Genomic DNA, 27,367 nt, shown 5'->3' on the forward strand with positions numbered 1-27,367 from the left:
ACATATATAAATAGATTCTAATCATAAATAGAAACTGTGAAGTTGAAATCACAAATGGAGATATATCAAATGGTAAGTTTAGTAAGGTTTTGAATATGAAACGAAAGAAACTGTGAAGTTGCTAGTATAATATGAGGTTGCCTTGACAGATATATCAAATAGGCAAATGAAAGTTGCATGCAGACCAATGGATTAAGGGTGCTAATTAACCAATAAAAACATAGGCTGTTATGTTTTTACTGTTTTGGTCTTGTGGTTGTATGGGTTATGTTTAGATGTTCTTAAGATGGTTTTAAGAACAAAGGCACTTTTAGATGCTAATGTTTCCTTTTGTCCTTAGTCTGATGTTGCCTAAGAAATTGGATATATCAACTATATGAATGAAAATATGCATAATCTTCACTTACTAATATAAATACTTACAAGTTTTTAACCCTTTTTTTTTCATTCATTTCTATTAAGCATTCACTCTCTCCTTCACACAACACAACATATATAATTATTGACAACATAGTAACAACAAGAAACAAGAGAAGCTAGCAACAAAGAAAAAAGGCACAAAGAAGCAGAAGCAGGAAGGAGCACAAAAATCTCCCACTGCAAACAGCCCATCACCTAAACAGAATGGAGCAAGGAAAAAAACAACTCATAATAACCTAAAGCAAAAAGGAAATTGAACACATACTTCCCAAGCTCTCATGGGCAAGCTTTGGCACTAGATGAAGCTCTCATTGTCGAAGAGAATAGTTAGAAAAATAAACAAATTTTGGTTTCTTTGTTTTCTTTTAAAAGTTCACTCTCATTCACAAGGCCTCAACATGTACAAGCTTCAATCCCATAAGATGCAAATGCAAAGGGCAATGTATCAATTTCTCTGCCTAAGCTTAATGTTTTTAGTTTGAGGATCTACTTAAAAATTTCCAAATAATAAAGAGTAAAGTAAAAGCTAGAAAATCAATCCAAACAAAAGGGATTATGAAAGCTAAAGGAAAATTGAACACATACTTCCATTTTGCTTTCAACTTCAGAATTGGATCCAATACTCTCACCACTTTCGCTCTCCTGCTGCCGTGGTGAGTGCGTTCGTTTCCTTTTGCCTCCTGAAAACATACAAATCAAAATTGAAATAAAATTTTAATGGGAAGTGTAAATTAAAAATATGCGAAGACTTTAAACTCCCTACAGATCGTGTAAACTCCCTACGAAGTGTAAATTTTAATGGGAAGTGTATATCTTCGAGACTTTGAGTAGGTGGGGAAAGGTCCATTCCAATTGATGCCATTACTCAGCTTTCAAATCACTCGCCGTATGGCAGAGATATTGGGAAGGGAAAATGGGAAGAAAAATAGATAGATAAAGCATTCATTAGCCGTGCTATATACTGTATTAATTATAACATAGGTGTATTGCCTAAATGATCGGGTTTATAGAGTCCAAAATGGAAATGAGGATACTGATCGAATTGCTTTTTTTATCCTCGGTAAGTATTTTTTAAAAGAGATAATAAATCAATTTCTATATTTATTTTTGTACATAAAAATATTTTAATCAACATTATATCTATTACTATATATAAATATTTTTGTTTTGGAATTATTTATAAAAATAATTAAATCGATAGTAAACTTGTTGTCATTATTATTCAATATTTAAATCAATAGTTTAATATCAGTACCATATGCGCGTACCATATCAGTACCCGTGTATTCGTACGGGTACTGAAGTGGTACACACACTTTTGTTTTCAAAATGTAAATCAGAAAAACAAAAGTATTTTACCAGAAAAAATTATTATTTTTAAAAGAAAAATAAAATTGTTTTACACCAATAATATATATTTTAACTTTCCATAAATTAAACTCGTGCGTTCGCGCGGATTTTGGTTTCGTTATCCGTGCGTTCACACGGTACTTGTGTGTTATCCATGCGTTCGCACGGGTACTGGTGTGGTACGCACGCTTTTGTTTTCAACATGTAACAAAAATATGTTTTACTAAAAAAGTTTATTACTTTTAAAAGAAAGACATTTTTTTAAAATAAAAACAAAATTGTTTTACCGAAATTGTTTCATCAATAATATATATTTCAAATTTTCGTATATTATCTCTTAAAATTTTGTATCTTAAAAAATGATAAGTTATGATTTGATCGAAAATTTTCATATTTGATTTTCATGTTTTAAAAAAATATGATAAGTTATGATTTGATCAAAATTTGTTTTTTTATAGTTAATATGCACATTTGTTTTTAAAATGTAATAAAGTAGTTCTCGTTTATAACAATAGTATTTTTCCATTAATCTTTTCACATATTTGAAAAAAATTATTGATAAATTTATATTATTTAATATTTGGGTCAGTAGTAAAGTTGTCCCGTTTATAACAATAATATTTTTTTCCATATATATAAATAATTTAATCAACAATATATTTGAATCAACAATATCCCATAAATAAATATTACTTTGTTGAATGACGCACACTTTTACTTAAATAAACATATGCCTCAATATAAATAATATTAAAGAGTATAACGTTGCCTTGTTACTAAGAGTATGAATATGTTTAAAAATAATAAAATTATGGACTGCTAAATTCCAAAATTCAACTAAATTTAATAGAGTATGAACTAAGTGGAGAGAGTTAGATATCAACTAAATATAATACTAATACGGATGCCAAGAGCCATTTGAAAACTGGTAGGTTGAGAAAGTATACATACTTGGCACGCAGCTAACTTATATTTTTATATTAGGAGGTCATATGGATAAATTTTCTAGTGTGTTTAAGGAAAATCTGGGATTACCTCCGACACGAAAACAAGTTCATTGCATTAACGTCATGCTAAGTGAAGCTCCTATTAGTGTAAGGCCCTACTGATATACGCATCATCTGTACCAAACAATCACATGACTCTAAGAAGAGTGACGACACCTCACATATTAAAGACAAAGCGGTCTTCAAGAGGTCATGCGGAACTTCAGAAAGCTTAACGCCCATGAACACCCTCCGTGAGCAGATATGGCGTGAGGTTCTTATTATGCACAACATATACGGTCTTCTCATTTTCGCCGTGATCACACTCCTCTGTTTGGATTTGATCTTCTGATCTCAAAGGTCAGTCACACAGATGCAGTCAAAGCATGACTCAGTGAGAATTATGCAGTCAATAACCTCTCGATTATTAATTTATGGTGATTATGTATTGGCTTAGCCACACCGGTCAAGGGCCATTGGGAGACTACTAAGGAGAAAGTCTTCAGCAGAAGACTCACAAAGGGATACTGACAAGGCCAAAAATAAAATTCGGATTCGGCCTCTCCTAAATCTCATTCATTTCAATTCCATTCCATTTGGTTATGTTTATGGTAATTATTTTAAAACAGTGTCCCAACGCTAGGGCCATAGTAATTAGATGATCAATGAAGCGTATTTCAATCGGCCTCTTAATTTTATACAAATTATACATTTTTACATCCTTAACTTGTTGATTTTTTTTTAATAACCGTGTCAATATGACCCAAATATTTTATATAATTAATTATACAGGAGCACGATGACCTGTCCTGCCACACTTGAAGCATCTCAACACCTTATTCTCACATTCATTTGAACTTAAACAAGGGCGTAAAGCAACTCGTCTCTAATAGAGCATGTTGTTCGGAGTCAAGAAGGGCAATGCATTCGGATGCTTCATTTAGGAGGTTATTGACTATTATGGTTATTCACCTAAGGGGCTGTTTGCAAGTTGATTTTTGGAGGGTTTCGAAGGAAAAGGCTTTGGAGGGTTACATCTATATTTTGATATATATTTAATATTTTAAAAAAAAATAAAAAACAAGATGATTTTGTATGCTAATGTATTATATTGTTTCTTAAACTTTTTAAAAATATCAAACACACATCAAAATATAGACGTAGCCCTCCAAAATCTTTCCCTCCAAAATCCTCCAAAAACCAACTCGCAAACAACCCTTAAGTGAATAATCTTGCAACAAAAAATATATGACTTAAAATGCATAAAAAGTTAATTCTAACAACTTGGTGCGTATATTTAAAATTAAACTATATTGTTCATAATTATTTCATATGTCATGACCGCAACGACACTGTATCAAACCGTTTCACACGTCACACCTCAAGCATAACCCATATTAAGCATCTCAGATTGGGTATCTACATCAACGTATGTCTGGGATTTATCATCAACATGTACTAAGGATTCTACATCCCTAGAGTAAGAAGTATCAGGTTGATAAACCATAACAATATCTACATGTCTCTCGGGTTGATCATCCATATTATTCTCTACATTCCTCTCGGGTTGATCAACCAAATCATCGTCTTAATGCCCCTGCAGATAATTGATTACCAATCTCCCTTCATTCCACTACTGAAGCTCGAAATCAGATAAAAATGTTTGGGCAGTTGGTCCCCTATTTTTTTTTTGTATTTGGGTAGTTTCCAAATTATCTAATTCACATCTATCTCCTAAAGTTCTTCAAATTTCTTGTGGACATAATGAGGTGTATGGTAATGTACAACACTCATACAACAAATTGGGGCCAAATGCAGCTTGTACATCAAGGTAAACAAACAGAATTGTAGAGACATAAATATCTCTGGGTCCAAAGAGAACATGTTGATTAGTGATTCAAGAGACCATTTCCCACCCGAGCATCCAAGCGACCTCCGCGGCCCTCGGCGTACACGCCATCGGCGACAGCAACTCCTGGATGACCCCGGTGTACAACTATCTCACTAAGGGCGAACTTCCCCCTGACCAAAAAGAAGTCGCAGCGGTCAAACGGAGATCCTGCTCATATGTTTTGCTCGAGCAAAGACTCTACCGACGAGGATTTTCCATCCCGCTGTTGAAGTGCGTCGAGGAATCTAGAGTCCCCGACATCCCACAAGAAATTCACGACGGGATTAATGCCCAACATCTGGGAGGAAGATCCTTAGCCCGGAAGGCACTACGGGCAGGATATTATTGGCCCACCATGCAGCTAGACGCGAAAGAGCACGTCAGGAAGTGTGAGAAGTGCCAGCGTCACGCGGACATGCACCTGGCACCGCCCCACGAGCTCAAGACGATGTCATCCCCGTGGCCATTTGCTTGATGGGGGATGGATATCCTCGGGCCATTCCCCAGGGGTCGTACCAGAATAAATTCCTGATCGTCGCCGTAGATTATTTCACCAAGTGGATAGAGGCCGAGACCCCGCTCATATCACGTCATACAACATACTTCGTTTCTACAAAAGGAACGTGCTCGCTCGGTTCGGCGTACCCCAAGCACTCGTCACCGACAATGGGACTCAATTTACTGACCGAAAATTCCAAGACTTCGTGGCCAAGTTGGGAACCAAACAACACTTCACTTCAGTCGAGCACCCTCAAACAAACGGGCAGGCTGAAGCTGCGAACAAAGTCATCCTTAGAGGACTCAAAAGAAGGCTCGGGGAAGCCAAGAAGAGATGGGTCGAGGAACTCCACAGTGTACTGTGGGGTTACCGAACAACGCCTCACTCTACCACCGGGGAAACGCCTTTCCGACTGACGTACGGAACCGAAGCAGTAATCCCCGTCGAAATCAGAGAACCTACTGGTCGAACAGAGTATCCCCTCGACGAGGAACTAAACGACGAAGCACTCCGAGCAGAGCTTGATCTGGTCGAGGAAATTCGGTCCGGAGCAGCTCTCCGGGAAGCCAAGCTAAAACAGCAAGTGTCTCTGCGATACGACGCCAAAATCATAAGGCGCGAATTCCAAGTCGGCAGTTTAGTCTTGCGAAGGAATCAAAAAGACTCTCGCGAGGGAAAGCTGGCCGCCAATTGGGAAGGCCCTTATCGCATCCGAGCAATGACCGATAACGGGGCCTACCATCTCGAACATCTAAGTGGGGAGCCCATACCTCGAACATGGAACGCTTAACAAATATAAAATGTTGGGATATGTGTAGAAATGTGGGGAAAGGGGGCAGTAGGAAAACTTTCTCACTGCTGTAGACTGTCAACAGTGCCAAATCATGTCAATATATATATTATTTATTTAGTGAGTGATTTTATATTGGTTAATTTTAATAACAGTAATTAATTCGTTAGTTAATTAATTAATGAGTTAATTTTGAATTAGAAGTGGCTACTTAAATTATTAGGGGTTAACCCCTACTGAAGTCAGCAATGCTGGGGTCGGTTTGGTCGATATAGCAGTCATATTTTGATCACTACGGTAGACTGTCAACACCCAGACAAATTTTAAAAATAAATTATTATTATTTTTAAATCTTAAAAATTATTATTTTTTATATATGTGGGGGATTGTTGTAGTTATTTAAAAAATAATTATTATTATTATTTAAAAAATCTTTTAAATAAATTGTGTTTAAATTATTGATAATTACTATAATGTTGTTTTAAATAATATTTATCAAAACTAGAAAGTTATTATTAAAATATTTTTCAATATCAAATTAAAGCATTTGATTCATTTATTTGAATCACAAATTTCTATCATGAGTTTAAGTCACTATTATGATTACTGTTATACTATAACTCCCAATTAAATTCTTTCCGTTAAAAATTTTCAATGATTATATGTTTTCATCATTAAAACATTATGAATATAATATATTCTGTTGAAAACTTAAAATTAGAATAATGGGCATTTATATGATGGTTGATAAAAATTGATTAAGAATCAATTAATTAATTTTGTCCTTATTATAAAAAAAATTATATAAAGTAATATAATTAATAATTAACGTCAATAAAACTAAAAATAATTATTTATTATTTGATAGTGGGTTAGTGGTTTTTTATGTTTATTTGAATGTTAATAACAATTATTATAACTAGCGTTCGGGCACTCTCGTGCCCGTCTGCCCGCTTTTTTTAATGCGCACAGCAGAGAAAAATAAGTGTCAGTTTTTCTTTTTATGAGATTTTCATTGTAGATCGCATTAAAAATAATATTATTACATTTTGAAAATGGTAAATAAAGATATTCAAACTTCTCTTCAACAACCGAGTAAGAATGCAACGGTAATAATCATCAATATTCATCTTTATTTTATGAAAAAACCACTCACGTATTGTTTACCAAAATCCCATATGAATAAATATCATGTTATATCAGTATTCCCTTTACTCTTTCTCTCTCTCTTTCTCCCTTTCTCCCGTGCCCTTTTGTCCTTTTTTTTAATGCGCACAGCAGAGAAAAATAAATGTAGACTACATTTTTTGTGTATTCACCATCTTCTCCTTTCAATTTTCCTTCCCTAGTTAAAACTCTTGACTGATTCGGAAAATAACGATTCACTTTTAAAATGGAATCTATAGTAAGAGATTGGCTTTCGGGCATGATCGATTCGGAAAATGATTGTACTTCGAATATATGGATCTTGGAACGAAAATTGAAAGGGAGAGTGGTATATATGGATAATAGAACAACATTCAAATATATTCTTTTAACATGAATTTTCAAATATGAATTTTCTTTTATGATCAATGAAACCGATACTCGGAATTTTACCCTCTTAGATGAAGGCCAATCTGAGAGGGTTACTATGGAGAAGTCGTTTCTATATCATAGATAGATAAAGTTATGTTGTTAAAAATTGACGATTCACTTTTAGTTAATTCTTTTATTTGGTACTCGACTTTAATCTGGTTAACTATAATTTGGGAGTTACTTCTTGCCCAGAGGTTGATTGCCTCTATTTCTCTCTCAAATTTTATCCTTATGATTAGTGCTTCGTATTCAGCCTAATTATTGTTAACTTTGAAACTGAATCATAATGATTACTTAATCACTATGTTGCCTTGTTCTTCTAACATTATTCCTTCCCCACTCACCTTCAAATTCAAGGATCCTTTTTGCAAATATTAAATTTTAAAATTTAGTTTGATCTAATAAATGTTTGAATGACATCAGTTGGAAATAAGCATGATTTAGAGATCACAATTTATGAAACTTTCATGTTACTCGTCCATGTTGATCTATAGCATCAAATACATTAATGTAGTGATCGTCAAGGTTTAGTCACATTATACGCAAGTGTCGATATTTGTGGTGGTCTTATTATTGATTTGTGAGGTAAAAGGATATTGCAATATAAAAATATAAAGATATATAACATTTAAATTCACACCTAAATAATATATAATTATGCTAATGTTGGCTAATGTTTATGATGACATAATTATTTAGATTCCAACTTTTTGAGAATTATGGAGTCATAATTATGTTATTAAAAATTATCATAAATATTATTCAAAAGAATCATGTCATCATAAACATTAGTAATTACTCCAACTTACAGGCATGGAATTATGCTAATTACCCAAAGAATGATCCCAGCATATTAATAATTACTCCAAAAAATTATGCTATAAATTAGGCTATGATAAGCATTATTAAAAAAACTGAACATGAATAGAACAATTAAGTTATGATTTTTCAAAAACACATTCTGAAACAAACACAAATAGATATAATTACACAAATAGATATATTTCACCTACCACTTATTTTCTTGATATTATAATTAAGATATACACTTGTAGTAATATTATTGTTATTTTCTAATATGTTAAATAACACCATAAATGATAAGATGATAATTCTTCAAGACATGTTCCTTATATAGAAACTTCATGTAAACATATAATTCTAAAAGTTTGCTTCTTTCTTTCATTAGTTTTTGGATATTTACATGACATGCAATAAAAAAGAAATGATCATTTACATGATATAAATTAACTAACAAAGAAAAAAACTTAAAAAAGATATGCAATAAAAAAGAAATGGTCATTTACATGTTTAGAAAACAAAACTTAAAAAAGAGAGATGATTTTCCGATGCTTTAGTTACATGTGCAGTTACTTCATGTAAAAAATGACCAAATAGAAAATTTAAAATATCAAACTTAAGCAAATTCAAAATCGAAATGATTCAAAATGAAAATGACCATTTTTCAAATCAAATAAAAACAAATCGAATAGAAAGGAGAAGAATTATAAGAGAGTTCGGGGTTGTTATTCATTTGAAATATATTTTTCTAAGTAAAAGAGATAACAAAAATAATAATTGAAAGACATGAAAAAGAGAGGAAGTTTAAGGGCTTGCCTTCATAGTGGTATATTGCCTTTCTTAATTGTTGAATGAGTAAAACAAAGGATTCCCACTGAGTATACTAAGTGTACTTTTCAAAGAAAATTAATGACGAATTATATTTCAAATATAGATGGCATGATCAGTGTATACTTGGATTAAAGTGTGTTTAGTGGTTATCCTTGGGTATCCTGGCAGTGAGTCGTCAAATAATCTCAATTGGCAATGAACAGAAACTGATTATCTCAAGTGTATGTGCCATACCCCAATTTTGTCCGGCCATTTGTGGTCTACCCACGAAATCTCTTTGTTTTAAAGGGCTATTTGCATAAGCATGTTCATGTGGTTTGAATATTTTACATGACTGATCCAAAATCTATTTTCCTATTAGTAAGTATTAGGAGCCATGTTATTATTTTTATGCTCACTATTTGTTAGTCCATTTACGCAACCCAAATATTTATGCCAAATCCTAAGTCCTTCGTAGATCTCCAAATTAAATTTGCATCTTCTTTTAGGCATGTATGCGTTGGTTTTAAATTAAATCACCATATTCAGATTCAGGTGTTGAAGTTAGAATTATTTTTTTTGTTTTAAATCAAGTAACCCCAGTTGGTTTCTTTGTGCCTTGTTGACTGAAGAGAATTTGAATTGAAATAATAGCAAGTAATTAGTGAAAAGGTCAAAATGTTTACATTGATTATGAAAGATGAGTGAAGCATATTACCGGCCATAAGCTATAGTAGTAAATAATTTGGGATTTGTCCTATTCTAAATATTTCGTGCCATCAAAGTATAAAGGTTTTGGTTTGAGGGTAATTTCTTAAAGATGTTCCAGGCACTCCAAGTTCCGTCGCTTCATTAGTGTGTACGTCTTAAGTAGAGCGTGTGCCAGTTAAATGTGGTGATTTGCAAGGGAAGAAATATTGTAACAGCAAAACCAACAAAACAGAATGACCAAAATTGAATTTGTAGCTTCAAAAGTGCTTTAATTGAATAAGCATAATTAAAATATAGAAATAAGGTTTGAATGCTACAAAGTGATTACATAAACGGATTCTGAGTACAATAGGTTACAAATAGTCCAAATATACACTTAACCTAAATACTTAATTGATTACGTCCTAACTTAATAAAAGTTGTTGCAATTGATAAGAACCACTGCCCCAAGAGACCAAAGCCAGGGACCGTTGGACATTCCTTGGAGCTGATACGCCTCAAACTTGTTTCTGTGAAGCTTCACGCAACCACATCCCATCCCATCAAAATCACTTCAAATTGTAACCTGCAGGGATAAAAATAGCTTAATTAAAAAACCCTTTTCATAAGCACTTAAAGAACTGAAAAGTAATTAATGAGTTAATCAGTTTAACATTTTATCCAAAAGTCCAATACGAACACTCAAAAAAGCACTTCGAAAATAACTTAAAACAGTAACACATTTACAAAAATGGAATCCACAATAACCGGGAATGGAAAGGCATAACAGACGGTTTTTCTTTTGAGGATAAAAAATTCATCTGTGAAGAGATCAGGAGATATATAAGAACACGTCTAAAAAATCCAGGGGGACGGGGGATACTTCTTTGTAAGCATAAAATCCAAAAACAACACAACATACGTTTTGGGGAAATCTAAGAGAAGCAATTAAAATTGTTTTTCTCTGTTAAACTCAAAAAATATTTCCTTAACACGAAGCCAGATTCAACAGTGAATCAAGAAACAAAAAATAATCTTTCATCAACACAACCATCTAAAGGAGCTCAAAGTTAAACAAGAACAGAGTAAGACGAAGGGAGTTGGATTATTAGAAAGGAGCTTATTTGGAAACAACCGCGGAGAAGACGTCGCCGGCGACCCACTTCCGGTCAAGTAATTCTTCTTTCTCCTTCGCTTTAAATATTTGCACCACCTCGTTCGTCTTGATAAGCCGACCAAAACCCTCATGTCAATTGCTTAAAATCTCCGCTGTTGTGGCTTCATTTGTAGACTTAGGGTTTTGACTCTGAATGTTGGTGTTTATTTGCTTTTGTGTTTGTTTTGGCTTGAGGAGAAGATTTATGTGGTTTGGTTTGTAAAGAACTTTGTTTAGATCTTTGTGTGTGGTTGGGGTTTTCCGATCCAAGGCTTTAGGTTAACCTTTTGGTGTTTTCGTGACCGGATTTGTGATCGTGAGGTTAGAATAGGTAGGGTTAGTGTTTGGAATTTAAGCTGTGAGGTAGAGGTTTGTCGGAGAAGAAGGCGGCGCCGCCGCCGTTGGCTGGCCGCCACCGTCTTCTCCGGTGGGATTTGGTCGTGGGTTGGGTCGGAAGTTGCAGAGCATATTGTTGCTCTGGGTTAGAGAGAGAGAGACGAATTGTTGCTCATGTAGGAATGATATTTGCTCACATTTCTTTCATTTTTATTAGTTATTTATTTCTAAGTTGTGATGTTGTGTGTTGGGAAGAGGGAATTACAAGTGTGTCGTTGGGTAATGTAATGCATCTTTATCCTTTCAGTTTTGTTTCCATGTGCATTTAAAATCTATGGCTACTTTAATTCTTTTGTCTGTTGGTTACTGTGCATGCTTATTTTAGTTTTAAGAGTATAAATCCCGTTGGCGGTCCTTCATGCGTAATGTTGCCTCACCGTGATTAATGGCTCTAGGTACTAGTAAACTCTGAAAATTATCATGACCTTTTCTTTTAATTATGGGACAGTAGTGACAATAAAATAAAATAAAGTGTCTGATAGTTTACATTGATCCAACTTCTTTAAAGTGGTCACTTTCTTTTTATGGAGCTTAGTTTTATTTCCAACTCATTTCTTGATAAAGTAACATCTCATGGCCTTGATAAATATCAGTGACTAATGATGATAGCTAAAGTTAATAACAGGGACACTATATATTTTTTCTCTAGTTTTGTAAAGTGATTATAATATTCTTCCAAAGATAAAACATTGCTACAAAGCTTAATATGTAGCCCTTGGTTTCATGAAATTTATCATATTTATAAACTATACTTAGTCGTTCTAATATCATATGATTAGTAAAATATAATAATCTAGTAATCGTAATTAGTAGTTTGTTCAATTAAATTTTAATTAATTATCTTAATCAATTAGTATTTATATAATCAAACCCATTTTTACTTTACTATTTATTGTTTACCTATTTCTTTATATATACATGTAAAACATATATACAGCATTATTGCTATGAAATAATAATATTTTTTTTACTTTATTTGCTTAACTATTATTTTAATACTTTACTCATTAATTTAAGATTAATAATTGATTTAATTTGTAGAATTTGTTTTGAGCTATTATTTTGTATGTGCTTGATTAAGACTCATTTATGCAATTTTTAGGTTCATATAAATCATGTTTTAAGTTATATTTTCACAATGACTTTCATCCTTTTATCACCCTAAAGTGTTGTATTAAGCCATTTAAAAATCACATGATTCTCGATCCAATATTGAGTCCCGGTTTCAAATACCTTTGTAAGTCGATCGCTTTTAGCATCGTCATCAACCTCACATAGCTTACTCTTGGGCTTTCTTACAATGAGACTAGTCGATCGTTAATTGGTCGATTAGATGATCGACTCACTACAATTCAATTCATTCAAAACACAAATTTAAAACCTCGATCCGATGTCGAGTATTTTCATTAAAAATTAAAAGAACGTATCCAATCACAGTCAAACAACATTTCATTTGGAAATAAAAAGGGGGATGGCTTTGAGTTTTCAATTCCTCTCCTCGATTATTTGAATACGAGTTCTCTTATTCGGTCAGTCAAATAGTCGTCACTTCCACCCACTTACGAACAAATAAATCGAATCATGTTATAATAAGAAATGCAAAGGGAGATGACTTTGAGTCTTCAATTTCTCTCCTCGATTATTTGAATACAAGTTCTCTTACTTGGTCAGTCAAAGAATCGTCATTTCTCCACAAACTTCTAAACTCGATTAAATTATTTTCATAATAAGCTAAATGATAAGGGAGATGACTTTGAGTTTTCAACTTCTCTCCTCAATTGTTCGAATACGAGTTCTCTTACTTGGTCAGTCAAACGATTGTCATTTTTCCGCTAATTAATAAATCAATCAAAACTGTACGAAAAGGGAGATGGTCTTGAGTTTTCAATTCCTCTTCTCAAATGCTTGGATATGAGTTGTCTTACTCAGTCATTCGAGTATTTGTCGTTCATTCTAAAACACATCAACCATATACAAACTTATTTCTATAATCACTTAGATGAAAGAGAAAGTGGTCTAGAGTCTTCTATTCCTTTTCCCAATCATTAGGATACGAGTTGTCTTACTCGATTATCCGAGTATTCTACATCCGTTCAAAACACTTTAATTATTATCAAATCCTTTCTATAATTAAGGATGAAAAAGAAAGTGGTCTAGAGTCTTCTATTCCCTTTCCCGACTATTAGGATACGAGTTGTCTTACTCGACTATCCGAGTAATCGTCATCCAACCAAAAACATCTCAACCAATCAAAACACCCAACATATTAATCCAACTTGTCACTTCCGTATGACCAAAACTCTTTTCAAAAGAACACTATTTAATCCTTTCTAATGCGCATAACAAACCAACGCTTAAGCCTCCGCCGAGAGTAGACAAGCCAACGTTTAGCCTTTAGAACGCGATCTAAATAGTTGTTCACTAAAAAACACCAACCAATCGTAGTCCCCGAACTACGAATGCTCTGATTTCCTTATTATACCATAAGGATACGTAGGCAGGAGATTGCTGTATCTTCGCGAGCACACTAATAAAAAACCTCCCCTTTCCCTTTCTAAGATTCTCATCCATTTCTACTTTTAATAAAAAGATAACAAACAAACATAAATTAACACTCGAAACGCACATTAGAACTAAAAGGTTCCCGTTGAGTACAACGGACGTAAGGGGTGCTAATACCTTCCCCTTACGTAATCCACTCCCGAACCCGAATATGGTTGCGACGACCATTATTCCATTTCCTAAAGGTTTTATCGATATTTTCCTATCCCTTCATTGGGATAAATAAAGTTCGGTGGCGACTCGGTTCGAACATATTTTTCCGCGACCATCGCGAGGAATCGTATTTTTCGAGATGCGACAGATGGCGACTCTGCTGGGGACTAGCTCCAAGCAAAAGAGAGTGAAGCCTAATTTAGTTCAGTTTCTGTATTGTGTGTTAATCTTGTTTGTTTGTCTGTTATTTTTCTATTATGCTATTATTATTCTGTCATAATTATTATATTGTGATTTATTGACTATGTCTTATTGGGGGTGCTCTGGTTGATGATACTTTGTGAGATAGGCTCTCCACCCGAGTCTGAGAAAAACCATAAGATTAAGTTGGTGGTTGCGTAGTGGTCGCCCACAAGGAGTCTTCCTTGTTGGGAAGAAACGAAGACCCCGCCTAGAGGAGATTCTCTTGAAATATTATTGCCCGACGAGTTTTCGTCACAGCGATAGTATTCTCAAGTTGGATCAATGACTCTAGGGACCTTTTAACCCATTATATCCGGTGGTTATGTAGTATTTACCTGAAAAGTCTCAGACTTATTAGGGTAATACGAAAGCCCCAATCAGATGAGATCCCTTGGGCGTATTACTACCTTACAGTGGTATTCCCAACCTCGATCTATGACTCTGAGAACCTTATTAGAACCTTGGACTCGAGAGTTGTGTAGTATGGACCCACTAGGAGTCTTCCTCTTTGGGACTATACGAAGGCCTCACCCAAACGAGACTCTGTTTAGGGCTGTTATTAGCAGATGAGTTTTCATCATGACAATAACTTTCTTAAACATTGATTGATGACTTTGGGAACCTCTTACCTTTAGCATTCTACCAAAAGGGTTTTGTTTAGAAACCAAGAATACCCACTCTCATGACCTGTATATCAACCTACATGTGACACACATAACATCATTCATAGCATAGCATTCATATTATTTTATTTCCAAGGAATCTGAGTATCATGAGTTGCAGGAATTCAAGAAACATGGAATCAAGCAAAAGGAACATTTACTCATTCAAGTTCAAAGATCCCGATCTAAGGAGCTTACGTAGCCTGATCTCTCAGATGCACCCTGTATACAGAATCAACTTTGGAAAGAACTATGGCAATTTGCTCAGCATCCTCAATCAACAAGTGGACCATACAGCCTTGATCACTTTAGCCCAATTTTATGACTTACCTTTAAGATGCTTCACATTCCAAGACTTCCAGCTAGCACCAACGTTAGAAGAATTCGAGCGTCTTGTTAGGATCCCTATGAAGGACAAGTCACTATTTGAAGGGACAGATGAATCTTTGCCCCTCGAGGACATTGCTAGTGCGCTACACATGGATGAAAAAGAAGCAAAAGATAATTTAGAGACCAAAGGAAATACCAAAGGGTTTTCACTAAGTTTTCTTTTGGAAAGAGCTCATACCCTGTTGAAGGCAGAAAGTTGGGATGCTTGTTACTCTGCTATTGCATTGGCTATCTATGGCATCGTCCTGTTCCCTAATATGGATGGTTTTATAGACATGACTGCCATTTGTGTCTTCCTTACTAGGAACCCAGTACCCACTTTGTTAGCCGATGTCTATTATCACATAAGTCATAGGTATACTAAGAAGAAGGGGTTGATTGCTTGTTGTGCTCCTTTATTGTATCAGTGGTTTCTAGAACATCTTCCGAAGACAGGTGCTTGGGATGAACAAACAGATATTAGTTGGCCTCAGAGATTGGGATCACTCCGATCTGAAGATCTCTCTTGGTACTCCAAAGAATATATCAACGCAGACATCATATTCAGTTGTGGAGATTTCCCAAATCTACCGCTCATTGGAACTCAAGGATGTGTGAATGCTAATCCAGTTCTATCACTCAGACAACTCGGTTACCCAATGGAAGGCCCTCCAGAGGAAAATTCTTTGGAAGCTTTCTTGTTACTTGACTTTGGGGCTGAGAATCCTAGCTTATTCCAGCGAATCAAAGAAGCTTGGAAAAATGTCAATCGAAAAGGAAAAGCTGAGTTAGGGAGAGCAAATGGGATTACAAAAGAACCATATTTTCAGTGGGTAAAGGAAAGGGTGCAGATAATTAAAATGCCATTCGTCATTCGGATGCCTATACCTCTTCCTGAACCTAAGCTCACCCATGTCCCTATTGAAGAAATGGAGGAACTCAAGGCCACCATGGCAAAGCTAGAAAAAGAGAATGAAGAGCTTCAGACAAAACTCCAACAAACCATCAATGAGAAAAATAATATGAAGTGGGAGCTTGAGAGAAAAGAAGCGCAACTTCAAGCCCACGTGGAAAAGTTCAACAAGGAGGAGCATAAGAGAAAGAAGATCAAAATGGGATTAGAACAGGCTGATCATTGTTTGGATACTCTTAAGGGTCAACTACGACAAACTCAGAAAGAATGTCAAGACAATGAGCATTGGTGGCATCTAGCCACAAAGGAGAACAAGACGATAAGGGATACACTTGGGGCTCAGATAAAAGAACTAACCAATTCTGTTCGTCAGGCAAAAGCAGAAGTAGATCAGGAGCGCCGACTCAAGAAAATAGCCACTGAAGCTTCTAGGGTGTCACCCATGGTATGGGAGGAAAAGTGTCGAGAAGTAAGAGATGCCAGGGAGTCTGTAAGCTATTGGAAGAACCAGCTAGAGTCATTACGCCAGGACAGCTCCATATGGTTAAAAGAGCGAGACTATGTGATTGAAGATTATGAATCCTTTAAGAAGACCATAGACTTCTTACAAGGGGACAGGGATAAGTTTCGTGCAAAACTCGATGGGCTAGTAGGATTCTGTAATTGGGCAGCTGAAGAGTTGCCATGGAGGTTGAGAGACGCAGTCGAAGAGTTGAAAGAAGATAGCACTCCTCCAGCCATAATCAATTTCGTTATGCTCTTCAAAGGGTTGTTGAAGAGATTCAATGAGGAACTAAAAGAGCTTCAGGCCAGAAAGCCAGCTGTTTAATTTGCTTATGTCTTGTATTTTGTTTCTTTAACAAATGTACTTTTGAATTATGACCTTTTTGGACCTCTATGTTATGTATTGGAATGAATGACGTAAAAAAAAAAAAAATTTACTCCATTACTGCTATTATAAATATTTTCTTTGTTTCTTCGAATTACTAACGACTAATGAAACTTGAATGAATCCCTGGAAATAAAATATGCATAACATTCGCATCTTCATTATGCATCACACTTCATGAAAATCAAAACTTACCCAACCTTTTTACCCCTTATCCAGCCACACTGACTAATCAACACCGGTACGAGACGCGAAGCCAATACAAGATGACATTAGAACAAGTGGAGGCCAACCAGGTTACCATGAGGACAAACATCAATACGATCCAGGAGAAGATGGATCAGCTGTTGGAGACGATGCTTGCAATCGCTCAGAGAGAGAGGAGCGAAGAGGAAGAAGCCAGGGAAAAAAGGAATGATGGCACGCCAGGTCCGAATCCCCAAGACGAAGGCTACATCCCCATCAAGAAGAGATTGGTTCAGATACCAGTAGGAGTCAAAAGAGATGGAGACCGTGCAGAACCTTCTGATACGTCTACTCATCATGGATCCGAAATTGGAGATGACCAGTATGATGCATTCTACATGCCCGATCAACCAAAGCCCAAGATACTTTCAGATCCTGCTGCAGATAGGCTTCGTGCCCTGGAAAAGAAAATCAAAGCCATAGAAGGAAACAACATCTTCGGTGCTTCTGCCATGAACATGCGTTTGGTATCGAATTTAGTCATCCCAGCTAAATTTAAAACCCCTGATTTCGAGAAATACAAAGGACAAATTTGTCCAAGAAGTCACTTGGTGATGTATTTCAGGAAAATGGCTGCTCATACCGAAAATGACAAACTACTCGTACACTGTTTCCAAGACAGTTTGAGTGGAGCATCTCTGAGATGGTATATGAGTTTAGAACAGGGCCGAATTCAAAGTTGGGAGGATTTGGCTGACGCATTTCTCCGTCAGTACAAATACAACTTAGATATGGCACCCGACCGAATGCAGTTGCAGGGGATGGCTATGAAGGAGAGTGAGTCATTCAAAGAATATGCCTAGTGGTGGAGAGAGTTGGCTGCTCAGGTAGAGCCACCATTGTCTGAGAAGGAAATGACCGGTATATTTGTGGACACCTTGAAGGACCCTTTCTTTGATCGATTAGTGAGCAGTGCCGCATCTGACTTCGCACATCTCGTCACGATTGGAGACCGCATAGAGAAGGGGTTGAGAGATGGAAAAATTCCTGGAGCAGTGACAACATCTAGCGCACCAAAGAAATATTCTGGAGGATTCCCAAAGAAAAGAGAAGGTGAAACAAACGCCATATCCAGGAACTACAAAGGGAAACAACAAGCTTCATATGGTCAAGTCGCCGCCGTGGTACCTATACCCTATCAACAGCCGACGCAGCAACAACAAATGTATCAACCACAACATCAACAACATCATCATCAACAAAATACCGCACCACCAAGACAGTTCAAGCGAAGACCTCCAAGAAGACAACTTGATCCTCTACCAGTACCTTATAGTCAGATATTCCCATATCTGCAGAAGGAGGGACTTCTAACATTGAGGGAGTTAAAACCAGCTGTTTTTCCATATCCACCTGGATACGACGCTAATGCCCATTGTGAATTTCACATGGGAGCGCTTGGTCATACCTTGGAAAACTGTTTCGCATTTCAGAATCGAGTACAAGACTTGATCGAAGCCAAGGTCGTTTCTTTCACTCCAAGACGCCCGAACGTGAATACCAACCCTATGCCAACGCATAAGGATGCTTCCGTCAGTGCCATTGAGGAGAGTGATGGAGGCAAACTGATCCGTAAGGTTGAAGAGATTCAAACCCCTATCACCATGATAGGAGCACAATTGCTGAAAAGTGGTTTGATCCTGGAAGAGATGGTTGAGGAAGAGAATAATGAAGAGTTGAGGAGTTTTATACAACGAATGCTGGATCGAGGCGAGTTACAGATAACTTACCATGTCAAGAGCAAGCGCCAGGAAGAGATAGCCGTGGTAGATATCCCCTATGATGAGGTCAGAGTAGAAATACCTATAAATACGTTGGTGATAGAGTTCCCAGCACCTTTCGAATATAAAGATGAGAAGGTAGTCCCATGGATATATCAGCCCAGAGCTTTTAAGCAGGGGCAGGAAGATAAACCTTTAATGATTAATGAACCAAATGTCACTTCAATTGTGGGCCCAGCAGGAATGACGCGCAGCGGCCGAGTGTTCGCACCAAGAACTGTTGATACTTCTGAGAGAGCTAAAGGGAAGGAGGCTGTTATCCCCATTCCTAATCAGGGGATGCAAGACATGCACCTGTCTCCTAAAGCTGGTGTCACTCATGAGGAGGCTGAGGAGTTTTTGAAAATAATCAAGAAAAGCGATTACAAGGTGGTGGACCAGCTAAACCAAACACCCTCCAAAATTTCCATGTTATCTCTCCTCCTCAACTCAGAAGCACACAGGAATTCACTGTTGAAGGTATTGAGCGCCGCTCATATCACCAAGGACATAACAGTAGAACAGTTTGATGACGTAATAGCTTGTGTGACTACTGGAAATTTCTTGGGTTTTAATGATGACGAACTACCGATTGAAGGAAAGAACCATAACAAGGCTCTCCACATCTCTTTGAAGTGCATGGATACTATACTGTCAAGGGTGTTGGTAGACACAGGTTCCTCATTGAACGTCATGCCAAAGACAACTTTGATAAAACTGCCAGTGGAAGGAATAAGTATGAAGCCCAGCACCCTAATCGTAAAAGCATTTGATGGCTCAAGGCGAGCAGTGATAGGAGAGGTTGACTTACCAACCAAGATCGGTCCAACAATTTTTAATATTACATTCCAGGTCATGGATATACATCCTGGCTACAGTTGCTTACTCGGGAGACCCTGGATTCACTCTGCAGGTGCTGTCACCTCCACTCTGCATCAAAAACTAAAATTCATCACAAATGACAAAATGATTGTGGTTGGAGGAGAAGAAGATATCTTGGTCAGTCACTTAACATCTTTTCGGTATATCGAGGTGGATGGCGAAATCACTGAGACACCATTCCAATCCCTGGAAGTGGTAAACATGATGGCCGTTCAACAGACCTTGGAAGTCCCAAAATCCGGACCTTCCATGGCCTCATGGCAAGGAGCTAAAGCCGTTATGGAAAGTGAAGATGCACAAGACTGGGGCAAAGTGGTGGAATTGAAAGAGAAACGAGACAAGTTCGACTTAGGGTATGACCCATCATCATACAAAGTTGGTAACCAATCTCACAAAGAGAAGATTCCTTCTGTGGAGAAAACATTCACCAGCGCTGGCCACATCTTTGGCAAGCAGGTGGCAATGATCAGTGAAGAAGACCGCAAGGAGGGGGAGTCCAGCTGGATGCGTCAAGCCGCACCTAATGAAGAACTAACAAACTGGAAGGCTGTGGAAGTTCCCCAAATATTTCAAAAGTAATTTTATCATTTTTAGACAAAACCCTGTGCTCTGCCCAAGGCACAGTGGCATGTTGTAGGGCCTCCTTTATCTTTTTCAAGAGTTTTTATCATTAATGAAATGACGTTTTGCATTCAAATTTTTGTTCCTTTTCTTTCGTTTTGATCTATTTACGAAAATGGCAATCAATTTTTTATGCACGCACTTTCTAAATAAACCGCATAAATCATAACATGCAGAAACACCACCGAGACTATTGATAACAACACTGCTATGGTCCAATATGACTTTGATTGTCCAATCTACCAAGCTGAAGACGAAGTGGGGGAAGATTGCGAACTCCCTGAAGAGTTGGCCAGATTACTCAGACAAGAAGAAAGGGTCATTCAACCACACCAGGAAGACGTTGAAGTTATCAATCTGGGAACAGAAGAAGATAAGAGAGAAGTAAGGGTAGGCGCAACGCTTCAAGATACAGTAAAGACAAGACTGATAGAGCTCCTCCACGAATATGACGACGTGTTTGCTTGGTCATACCAAGACATGCCCGGATTAGACACTGACATTGTGACCCACAAGCTTCCCCTTAAAGAAGAATGCCCTGCTGTCAAACAAAAGCTAAGAAGGACACGACCTGATATGGCTCTCAAGATCAGAGAAGAGGTGAGAAAGCAGTTTGACGCTGGTTTCCTGGAAGTCGCTAAATACCCACAATGGGTTGCCAACATTGTACCGGTGCCAAAGAAAGATGGAAAAGTCCGCATGTGCGTAGACTACAGAGACTTAAACCGAGCTAGTCCCAAAGACGATTTCCCATTACCTCATATTGATGTATTAGTGGATAACACAGCTCAGTTCTCCGTGTTTTCTTTCATGGACGGTTTCTCAAGATACAACCAAATTAAGATGGATCCCGAAGACATGGAGAAGACCACATTCATTACTCCTTGGGGCACCTTTTGTTACAAAGTAATGCCGTTTGGTTTAAAAAACGCTGGGGCAACATACCAACGTGCCATGGTGACTCTCTTTCATGACATGATTCATGAAGAGATCGAGGTGTATGTCGATGACATGATTGCCAAATCCCAGACAGAAGAAGAGCACATCACTAACCTGGAAAAACTATTCACACGTTTGAGGAAGTTTAGGTTGAGACTTAATCCTAATAAATGCACATTTGGGGTTCGATCTGGGATTACTATTTTATATTTTAACCAAAGAATCTGAAAAACTATTTTATATTTACTATTTTATATTTACTAATCCTATATTTTATGGAAATAATCCTAATATATAAACCACAACACACCGCCTTTGCCATATTCGTCTCTCATTTCGCAGATTTCGTCGCAGATTTCTTTGGTTAGTTCTCTCCTTCATCCCTCTTTTTTTGTATAAACCCTAATTGTTTGAAAATTTGGATCAGCTTATCGGTTTCCAAAATTGAGACTCTCTAAAATTTGTTAGAAGCTTTTATTTATTCATTGGTTAATCCTGCAGGAAATATCGAACACTACTTCTGAAATCCAGTTTGGCTAGAGATTCAGGAAAGGTATTTGTTCAATGACTATACTTCTTTTATTTATATAATTCCATTATTGGTCTTCTACTGTGCTGTCAGCCTGTCAAATAATTTATGTTGCACTATTGTATAAATTAGTTCCAAGGACAATGCTTTTGGTCACTGCATTTTTAGCCCCCAGATACTTAAGTCCTTTTGACTGTGTATAAAATTACAACATGTATTTAGTCATCGTTGGATGGAGTGATGGTTCTACAATTGGGTTGATATTGTCTTAATAATAATATTGGTTGATCTATGTTGATACTCTCAATTTTCATCTAAGACCATCTGGTTTAGAAATAAAAGAAAGTTATAATTCCTTGCTGTTATATAATTCCTTGCTGGTTTTTTTTTATAAAATTGGTCTTAACACTGATTTTTTTTAAAGAAAATAAAAAACTGGTTTTGAGAGAAACCGGTTTAAAACTGGTTTTTAAAAAACGAATTGAACAAATACCCACCGATCATCATTTTATCTCCTCCAACAAACGAATTGTGAAGATTCTCGCCAAAGCTTCCCCGAATAACTCCTTCACTATCCGTCACGGCGAAGTGGTTCAGGCACCCTCAGATCCCTTAGATATGCATCTAGTAAAGTCTCTTTTTGTTAGAAATTGGTTGTAGATATTTTTAGGGTTTTATGTTTTCCTTGCTTTTTCACAATTCTATCAACAAGTCATTGATTAAATCTTTGAGCACTTTTAATATTAGCATTTGACGTTCCATCAGTTGGCAAACCCACTAATGTTGTTGTTGTTTACTTTGGCACGATAGATGGATCAATATGAAATTGTTTGCCAATGCAAGAAGGGGAGAATGTTACGGAAGTGTTCAAATTCGAATAAAAATAAAAATAGAATGTACTACTGCTGTACAAAATCAAAGGTAAACAAGAGTTAACCATTATATAACTTTATTAACCCTTATATAGTTTTATGTAGACTGTGTGAAATTGTATATGTAATTTGACTGTTTGAAGTCTTATGTGAACTTACTGAAACAGAAATTGTCAAATGGGAGATGGGACTTCGGTTGCCAATTCTTTTTGTGGGAGGACCAACTCAGGCGTTGTTTGTGTGGTGAAGGTATGTGTGCCCTTGTACGATACGAAGACAAGGGCATGGAAGTGTGCTCCCTGCAGGTATGCAAAATGCTGTTTTATTGAAGATGGTAGTGGTTCACTAGCTGAATCTGAAGATAGCTAATTATTGAAGAGGCTGCAGGAGTTAACCATTTTTTTTTCTAAGCAATATATTTTAAATTACTATTGCCTGAATTATCTGGTACCACAGGGTTGTTCACCAGCTGAATCCGGAGAGGGCAGTGGTTCTTCAAAATCTAAACAGTGCCAACTGTGCCAAGTTTTATCAATCAAAATCAAGATTTTGGAAGCCAAGCTGGAGGTTGCTCAATCTCCGGAGAAGCACGCCAACACATCATCTGCCATTTTATACGAAGCTTTGGAAGAGGTGTCTGATGCGGTGGCGGGACTATCGCTGGATCATCAACCAAATATTTCTTAATGTGATTGTTGACAGTATGGGTACTTGAATTCATTTAGGTGTTACTTGTTTTTCATTCTTGTAATTGTGAGACTTGTTAATTGTGTCACTTGTTTCTCTGGTTTTTGCAGTTAATGTTGCTGAACCTCTCCTGAAATTTAAGTGTACTGGATTGTTGAAGTTGAAGGCACTGTTTTGGAATTTTATGTTAGCTTTTTATAGTATTTATTTGCCCTTGATTTTGTAGTATTTGACATATTGTTGTAGTATTGTACCGGCTACAACAGAAACAATAGAAGCCTATAAGTATCACTTTTTTTACTAGAATATATGAGGTTTTTGTTAATAACTTGTTAGTGACAGTTTTCTCTTTTAGTTATTTTTATGCGATGTTGACCTGAAGACTTTTGAGATATCAAAAGGCATAGTCCCTATGCATTTTGATGAGAAAGGTACATGATGGCAGGTAGGAACCAGAACCCACTTTTTTAACTCTTTTAAAAATTTTGATTTGATGTTTCTGTTTGAAGGGTGGCTGTGGCAAGCAGACTCTACTGTGATAGACAACTTTCACAGCCTACTTAGTTCACCTAACTCCTTTTAGACCTATAATCTAACATTTTTTATTTCTTATTTTCTCTCTCTCACCCCCTTCTTATATTGTCCATCTTTCTCATTTTTTCTTTCTTCTCTCATCACGTTCCTTCTCATGGATACTCTTCTTCTGGTACGTTTTTAATTTATTTCTTCTCTCCCTCTTTTTCTACTTCTGGTACGATTTTAATTTATTTCTTCTCTCCCTCTTTTGTATGCCAACTTCTATGTCTTTTTTTTTTGGGTGTTGGATATATTCAAGCATATGATGCTCTTGCTGATGCATTCTTGCCATGAGATTCAAACTTGTTTTAGTGTTTCTTCTTTTCTGATATGGTTGCCTCTTAATTGAGTTCATTGAGTTCTGCCCCATGATGGCACCATTCCTTGGTTGCAACGTGGCAGGTAGGAACCAGAACCTTGCACATGATGTATTCTCTTGAACTGATGCAAGTGTAAACAACAAATCTCCATGCATATTCTACTGATTTGCTTGTTCTTTTAATGTTTCTTTTCTGATATGGTTGCCTCTTTTCTGATTTGGGAATTAGTAAGTACTGTAAAGGTTCTAGCTGCAGAACTTCTTTTTCCTTTGTGGTGTTGCTCTTTTATTTGGATTTTATCTTACTGGAGGGGAGATGGTGGTGTAGTGAGGGAGATGCGTAACTTGGTTTTCTCAGTTTCGGGTGTTGCCTGGAATTTAGGGGTGTTTTGGTTGTATGCTAGTGGTAGCAGTTTGGGCGAGTGGTTGCAGCTGGTGCAGTGGAGTTATTAATCTATCTTTTAGTTAGTTTGCTGCAGACAGTTTTATTTTTTTCTATTAGCATTCAATCATACTTATATTTTTTCTTTTCTACTAGGTTGCTTCTTTCACTGTTGGGTTCTCGGTTGGCGCATATATAATTTTATGGATCATGCGGTGGAAGGATGGCAGAAACCACCAAACTCTAGACTCGAAATTCCAGTATGATCTACAGCAGCAGCTTGCGCTCTCATTGGAGGTACAACAGCCGCCTCCACCGTCCGTTTCACCGCCTCCACCGTCCGTTTCACAACTGCCGCCGTCCTCACCAGAGGATATCTCATCATCCGAATCACCGGAGGTGCCGTCCTCACCAGAGCTGACGTCCTCCGGTAGTGACTTGGCAAAGCTGCCACCTTCACCACTATGTCCACCACCACTATGTCCGCCACCACACTATCCACCGCGTCATCCGGTTCCATGGTGTTCCCGACAAGCTCCCGTCGGTTAGTAATCCCGCCGTGAGAGGAAATATTTTAAAGATATTCGTATGTCAATCCGTTAGATTTCTTTTAATGTTTGTATGTTGTCCATTCTTTTTTTTTTTAAGTTTCAGCTGAGCTGCCAGTCTCAGTGGTGCTGCCGTTGCCATCACTCTATCCGATCCCATCAAAAGCACCTCTTCTTCCTTGGTTAACCTGTAAGGAATGGAAAAAATGGAATCGTAAGGCGGTTGGCATGAATCGATAAACCTTATTTTTATGTTTGTTTTGTTTAATATTTTGTTGGTGTTCAATATTTATGCTTAGACTTGAACTTTGACATCAAGTTGAACATCACTTTTTTTGTATGTTACCTACATTTGGCTTAAGTTGTTTTTCAAGAATAATTTAATTTTCTTTTTATTATCTCAAAAATCTATTTGAATGGTTGTATATGGTTAATGAGGGGCAAGGAAAAACAAGAAATCATATATTTTATAATAAACTCTTACACATACCACCATGGTTGGAACATATAACCTTGGTGAAATATTAAAACGCAAGAATGGTTTTGTTGGGATTCAAACTCAGGACCAATAAATTATTTCACAATGATTGTTTGCTTTAACCATTATTTTAAGTAGCGTGTTACCTAACTTATAACAACGGACACTCGCCCGTTGTGGAAACCAGCATACATACAATCACACGCTACATAACAACGGACGTGAAATCGTCATTATATGTGTTTCACAATCATCATTACATGTGTTTTCCGTAGTAGTGACATGATTTTTCATGCTATGTCTAGTCTAAGAACTCGTATGCGTCCCACATTACTGGAACACACTGAGCCAGAATCATTTTTAATGTGTGGCTCTTGACTACAACATTTATTACGACCCACAACTTTATGACAAGTGGCAGCCACATTAGGCGACAATGATTAATTTTAATAGAGTGCTTTACCATACATATTAGAGCTTGAATAAAAAAATAGGTTTTTTAAAAATATTATTGCTTCCATTCATCATCCTGGTAGGCAGATGCATCCATCACACGAGGAACTACTACTAATAATAATAACATTTGTATGTGAAATTAAGCAAGATTGATAATTTATCGAAAATAAACCATTTGGTCTATTGATTACATAAGTACTAGTTGTGAATTCTCAAGAAATGTCTCAATATATTTTTAGTGGCCTAATTTGGCCCATTTGACTTAAAAAATAAGAAGGGAATTTCTTAATTCACCCTATGTGTTATTTAAGCACCACGTGTAAATACTTAAATGCCCCCAAATTTTAGAGATGCATCTCCGGATGCACCAAATTTAGATTAAACATTAAAATATTTCGGAGATGCATCTTCAAACTTATTTCAGAGATCCATCTCCAGAAGGTATTAGAGTTTAAATCGCGTCAGAACCTTTCTCATTCCTCATTTCTAAAAAAACTCAAAACTCTCTTCAAACTCTCTCAAAGTTTCTTCCATCAACCAAGTCCAAAATCAATCAAGCAAGCTCAAAGGTTCTTCTATCAACATCAGAAACCTCATCCAAATCTAAAATCAAACTGAAAAATTCTTAGTTTTTGATGTTTTGATAAGTTTTTTGAGTTATTTTTTTAGTTTTTGTGTAAATGAGTAAAAAATGATGATTAAGTTTAGAAATGAGTAGAAATTGCATGAATGATAGTTTAGACATAGTGTATAACATGTTTGTTGGCTGAAAATGATGATCAAACCATTTATTTTTAGTGTTTGGTGGTGCATTGCCGCCATTGACGAACCTAAAAAGTTGCAGAAAATTTTGGAGATGCATCTTTGGAATTTCCAATGTTTGGATTCATATTACTCGGAGATGCATCTCTGTA

The 27,367-nt window shown here is 36.5% G+C and overlaps 4 protein-coding genes and 1 long non-coding RNA gene across 9 annotated transcripts in view; 3 read left to right on the top strand and 2 right to left on the bottom strand.

The window, feature by feature from the left end:
* Window positions 1-1,389, bottom strand: part of LOC127107638 (uncharacterized) — a 2,600-nt gene extending 1,211 nt beyond the window's left edge. The window contains exons 1-2 of the mRNA XM_051044937.1: window positions 1,204-1,389; window positions 1,006-1,100 (exon numbers count right to left, since the gene is read on the bottom strand). Of these exons, the coding sequence (XP_050900894.1) occupies window positions 1,006-1,100; window positions 1,204-1,282 (174 nt within the window). The 5' untranslated portion in view covers window positions 1,283-1,389. The remainder of the gene's footprint in view (window positions 1-1,005; window positions 1,101-1,203) is intronic.
* An 8,747-nt stretch (window positions 1,390-10,136) lies between these two features.
* Window positions 10,137-11,953, bottom strand: LOC127107642 (uncharacterized). The gene is made up of 2 exons (XR_007795780.1): window positions 10,951-11,953; window positions 10,137-10,401 (listed from the first exon to the last, which is right to left on the bottom strand). It is a non-coding gene; the product is annotated as an uncharacterized LOC127107642 (long non-coding RNA).
* LOC127107640 (uncharacterized) lies at window positions 10,396-17,252 on the top strand. Its single transcript, XM_051044942.1, has 2 exons — window positions 10,396-10,988; window positions 15,109-17,252. Exon 2 carries the CDS (start codon window positions 15,122-15,124, stop codon window positions 17,096-17,098), a length of 1,977 nt encoding a protein of 658 aa, XP_050900899.1. The 5' UTR covers window positions 10,396-10,988; window positions 15,109-15,121; the 3' UTR covers window positions 17,099-17,252.
* A 994-nt stretch (window positions 17,253-18,246) lies between these two features.
* LOC127107639 (uncharacterized) lies at window positions 18,247-24,022 on the top strand. Of its 4 annotated transcripts, none has more exons than XM_051044940.1 (6): window positions 18,247-21,969; window positions 22,108-22,159; window positions 22,946-23,056; window positions 23,175-23,312; window positions 23,464-23,714; window positions 23,805-24,022. In XM_051044940.1, exon 1 carries the CDS (start codon window positions 18,259-18,261, stop codon window positions 20,623-20,625), a length of 2,367 nt encoding a protein of 788 aa, XP_050900897.1. In that variant the 5' UTR covers window positions 18,247-18,258; the 3' UTR covers window positions 20,626-21,969; window positions 22,108-22,159; window positions 22,946-23,056; window positions 23,175-23,312; window positions 23,464-23,714; window positions 23,805-24,022. The 4 variants fall into 4 exon arrangements, with proteins under 4 accessions (XP_050900897.1, XP_050900896.1, XP_050900895.1 ...); XM_051044939.1 differs by having other exon boundaries at window positions 23,464-23,708; XM_051044938.1 differs by lacking the exon at window positions 23,805-24,022 and having other exon boundaries at window positions 23,464-23,782.
* A 125-nt stretch (window positions 24,023-24,147) lies between these two features.
* Window positions 24,148-25,880, top strand: LOC127107641 (pollen-specific leucine-rich repeat extensin-like protein 3). 2 transcript variants are annotated; one of them, XM_051044943.1, is made up of 3 exons: window positions 24,148-24,400; window positions 25,128-25,515; window positions 25,620-25,880. In XM_051044943.1, exons 1-3 carry the CDS (start codon window positions 24,383-24,385, stop codon window positions 25,757-25,759), a joined length of 546 nt encoding a protein of 181 aa, XP_050900900.1. In that variant the 5' UTR covers window positions 24,148-24,382; the 3' UTR covers window positions 25,760-25,880. The 2 variants fall into 2 exon arrangements, with proteins under 2 accessions (XP_050900900.1, XP_050900901.1); XM_051044944.1 differs by having other exon boundaries at window positions 24,154-24,400; window positions 25,626-25,803.
* The last annotated feature ends 1,487 nt before the right edge of the window (window positions 25,881-27,367 follow it).

Source organism: Lathyrus oleraceus, chromosome 7 (assembly GCF_024323335.1).
Source record: "Lathyrus oleraceus cultivar Zhongwan6 chromosome 7, CAAS_Psat_ZW6_1.0, whole genome shotgun sequence".
In the NCBI taxonomy this organism is placed as follows: domain Eukaryota; kingdom Viridiplantae; phylum Streptophyta; class Magnoliopsida; order Fabales; family Fabaceae; genus Lathyrus; species Lathyrus oleraceus.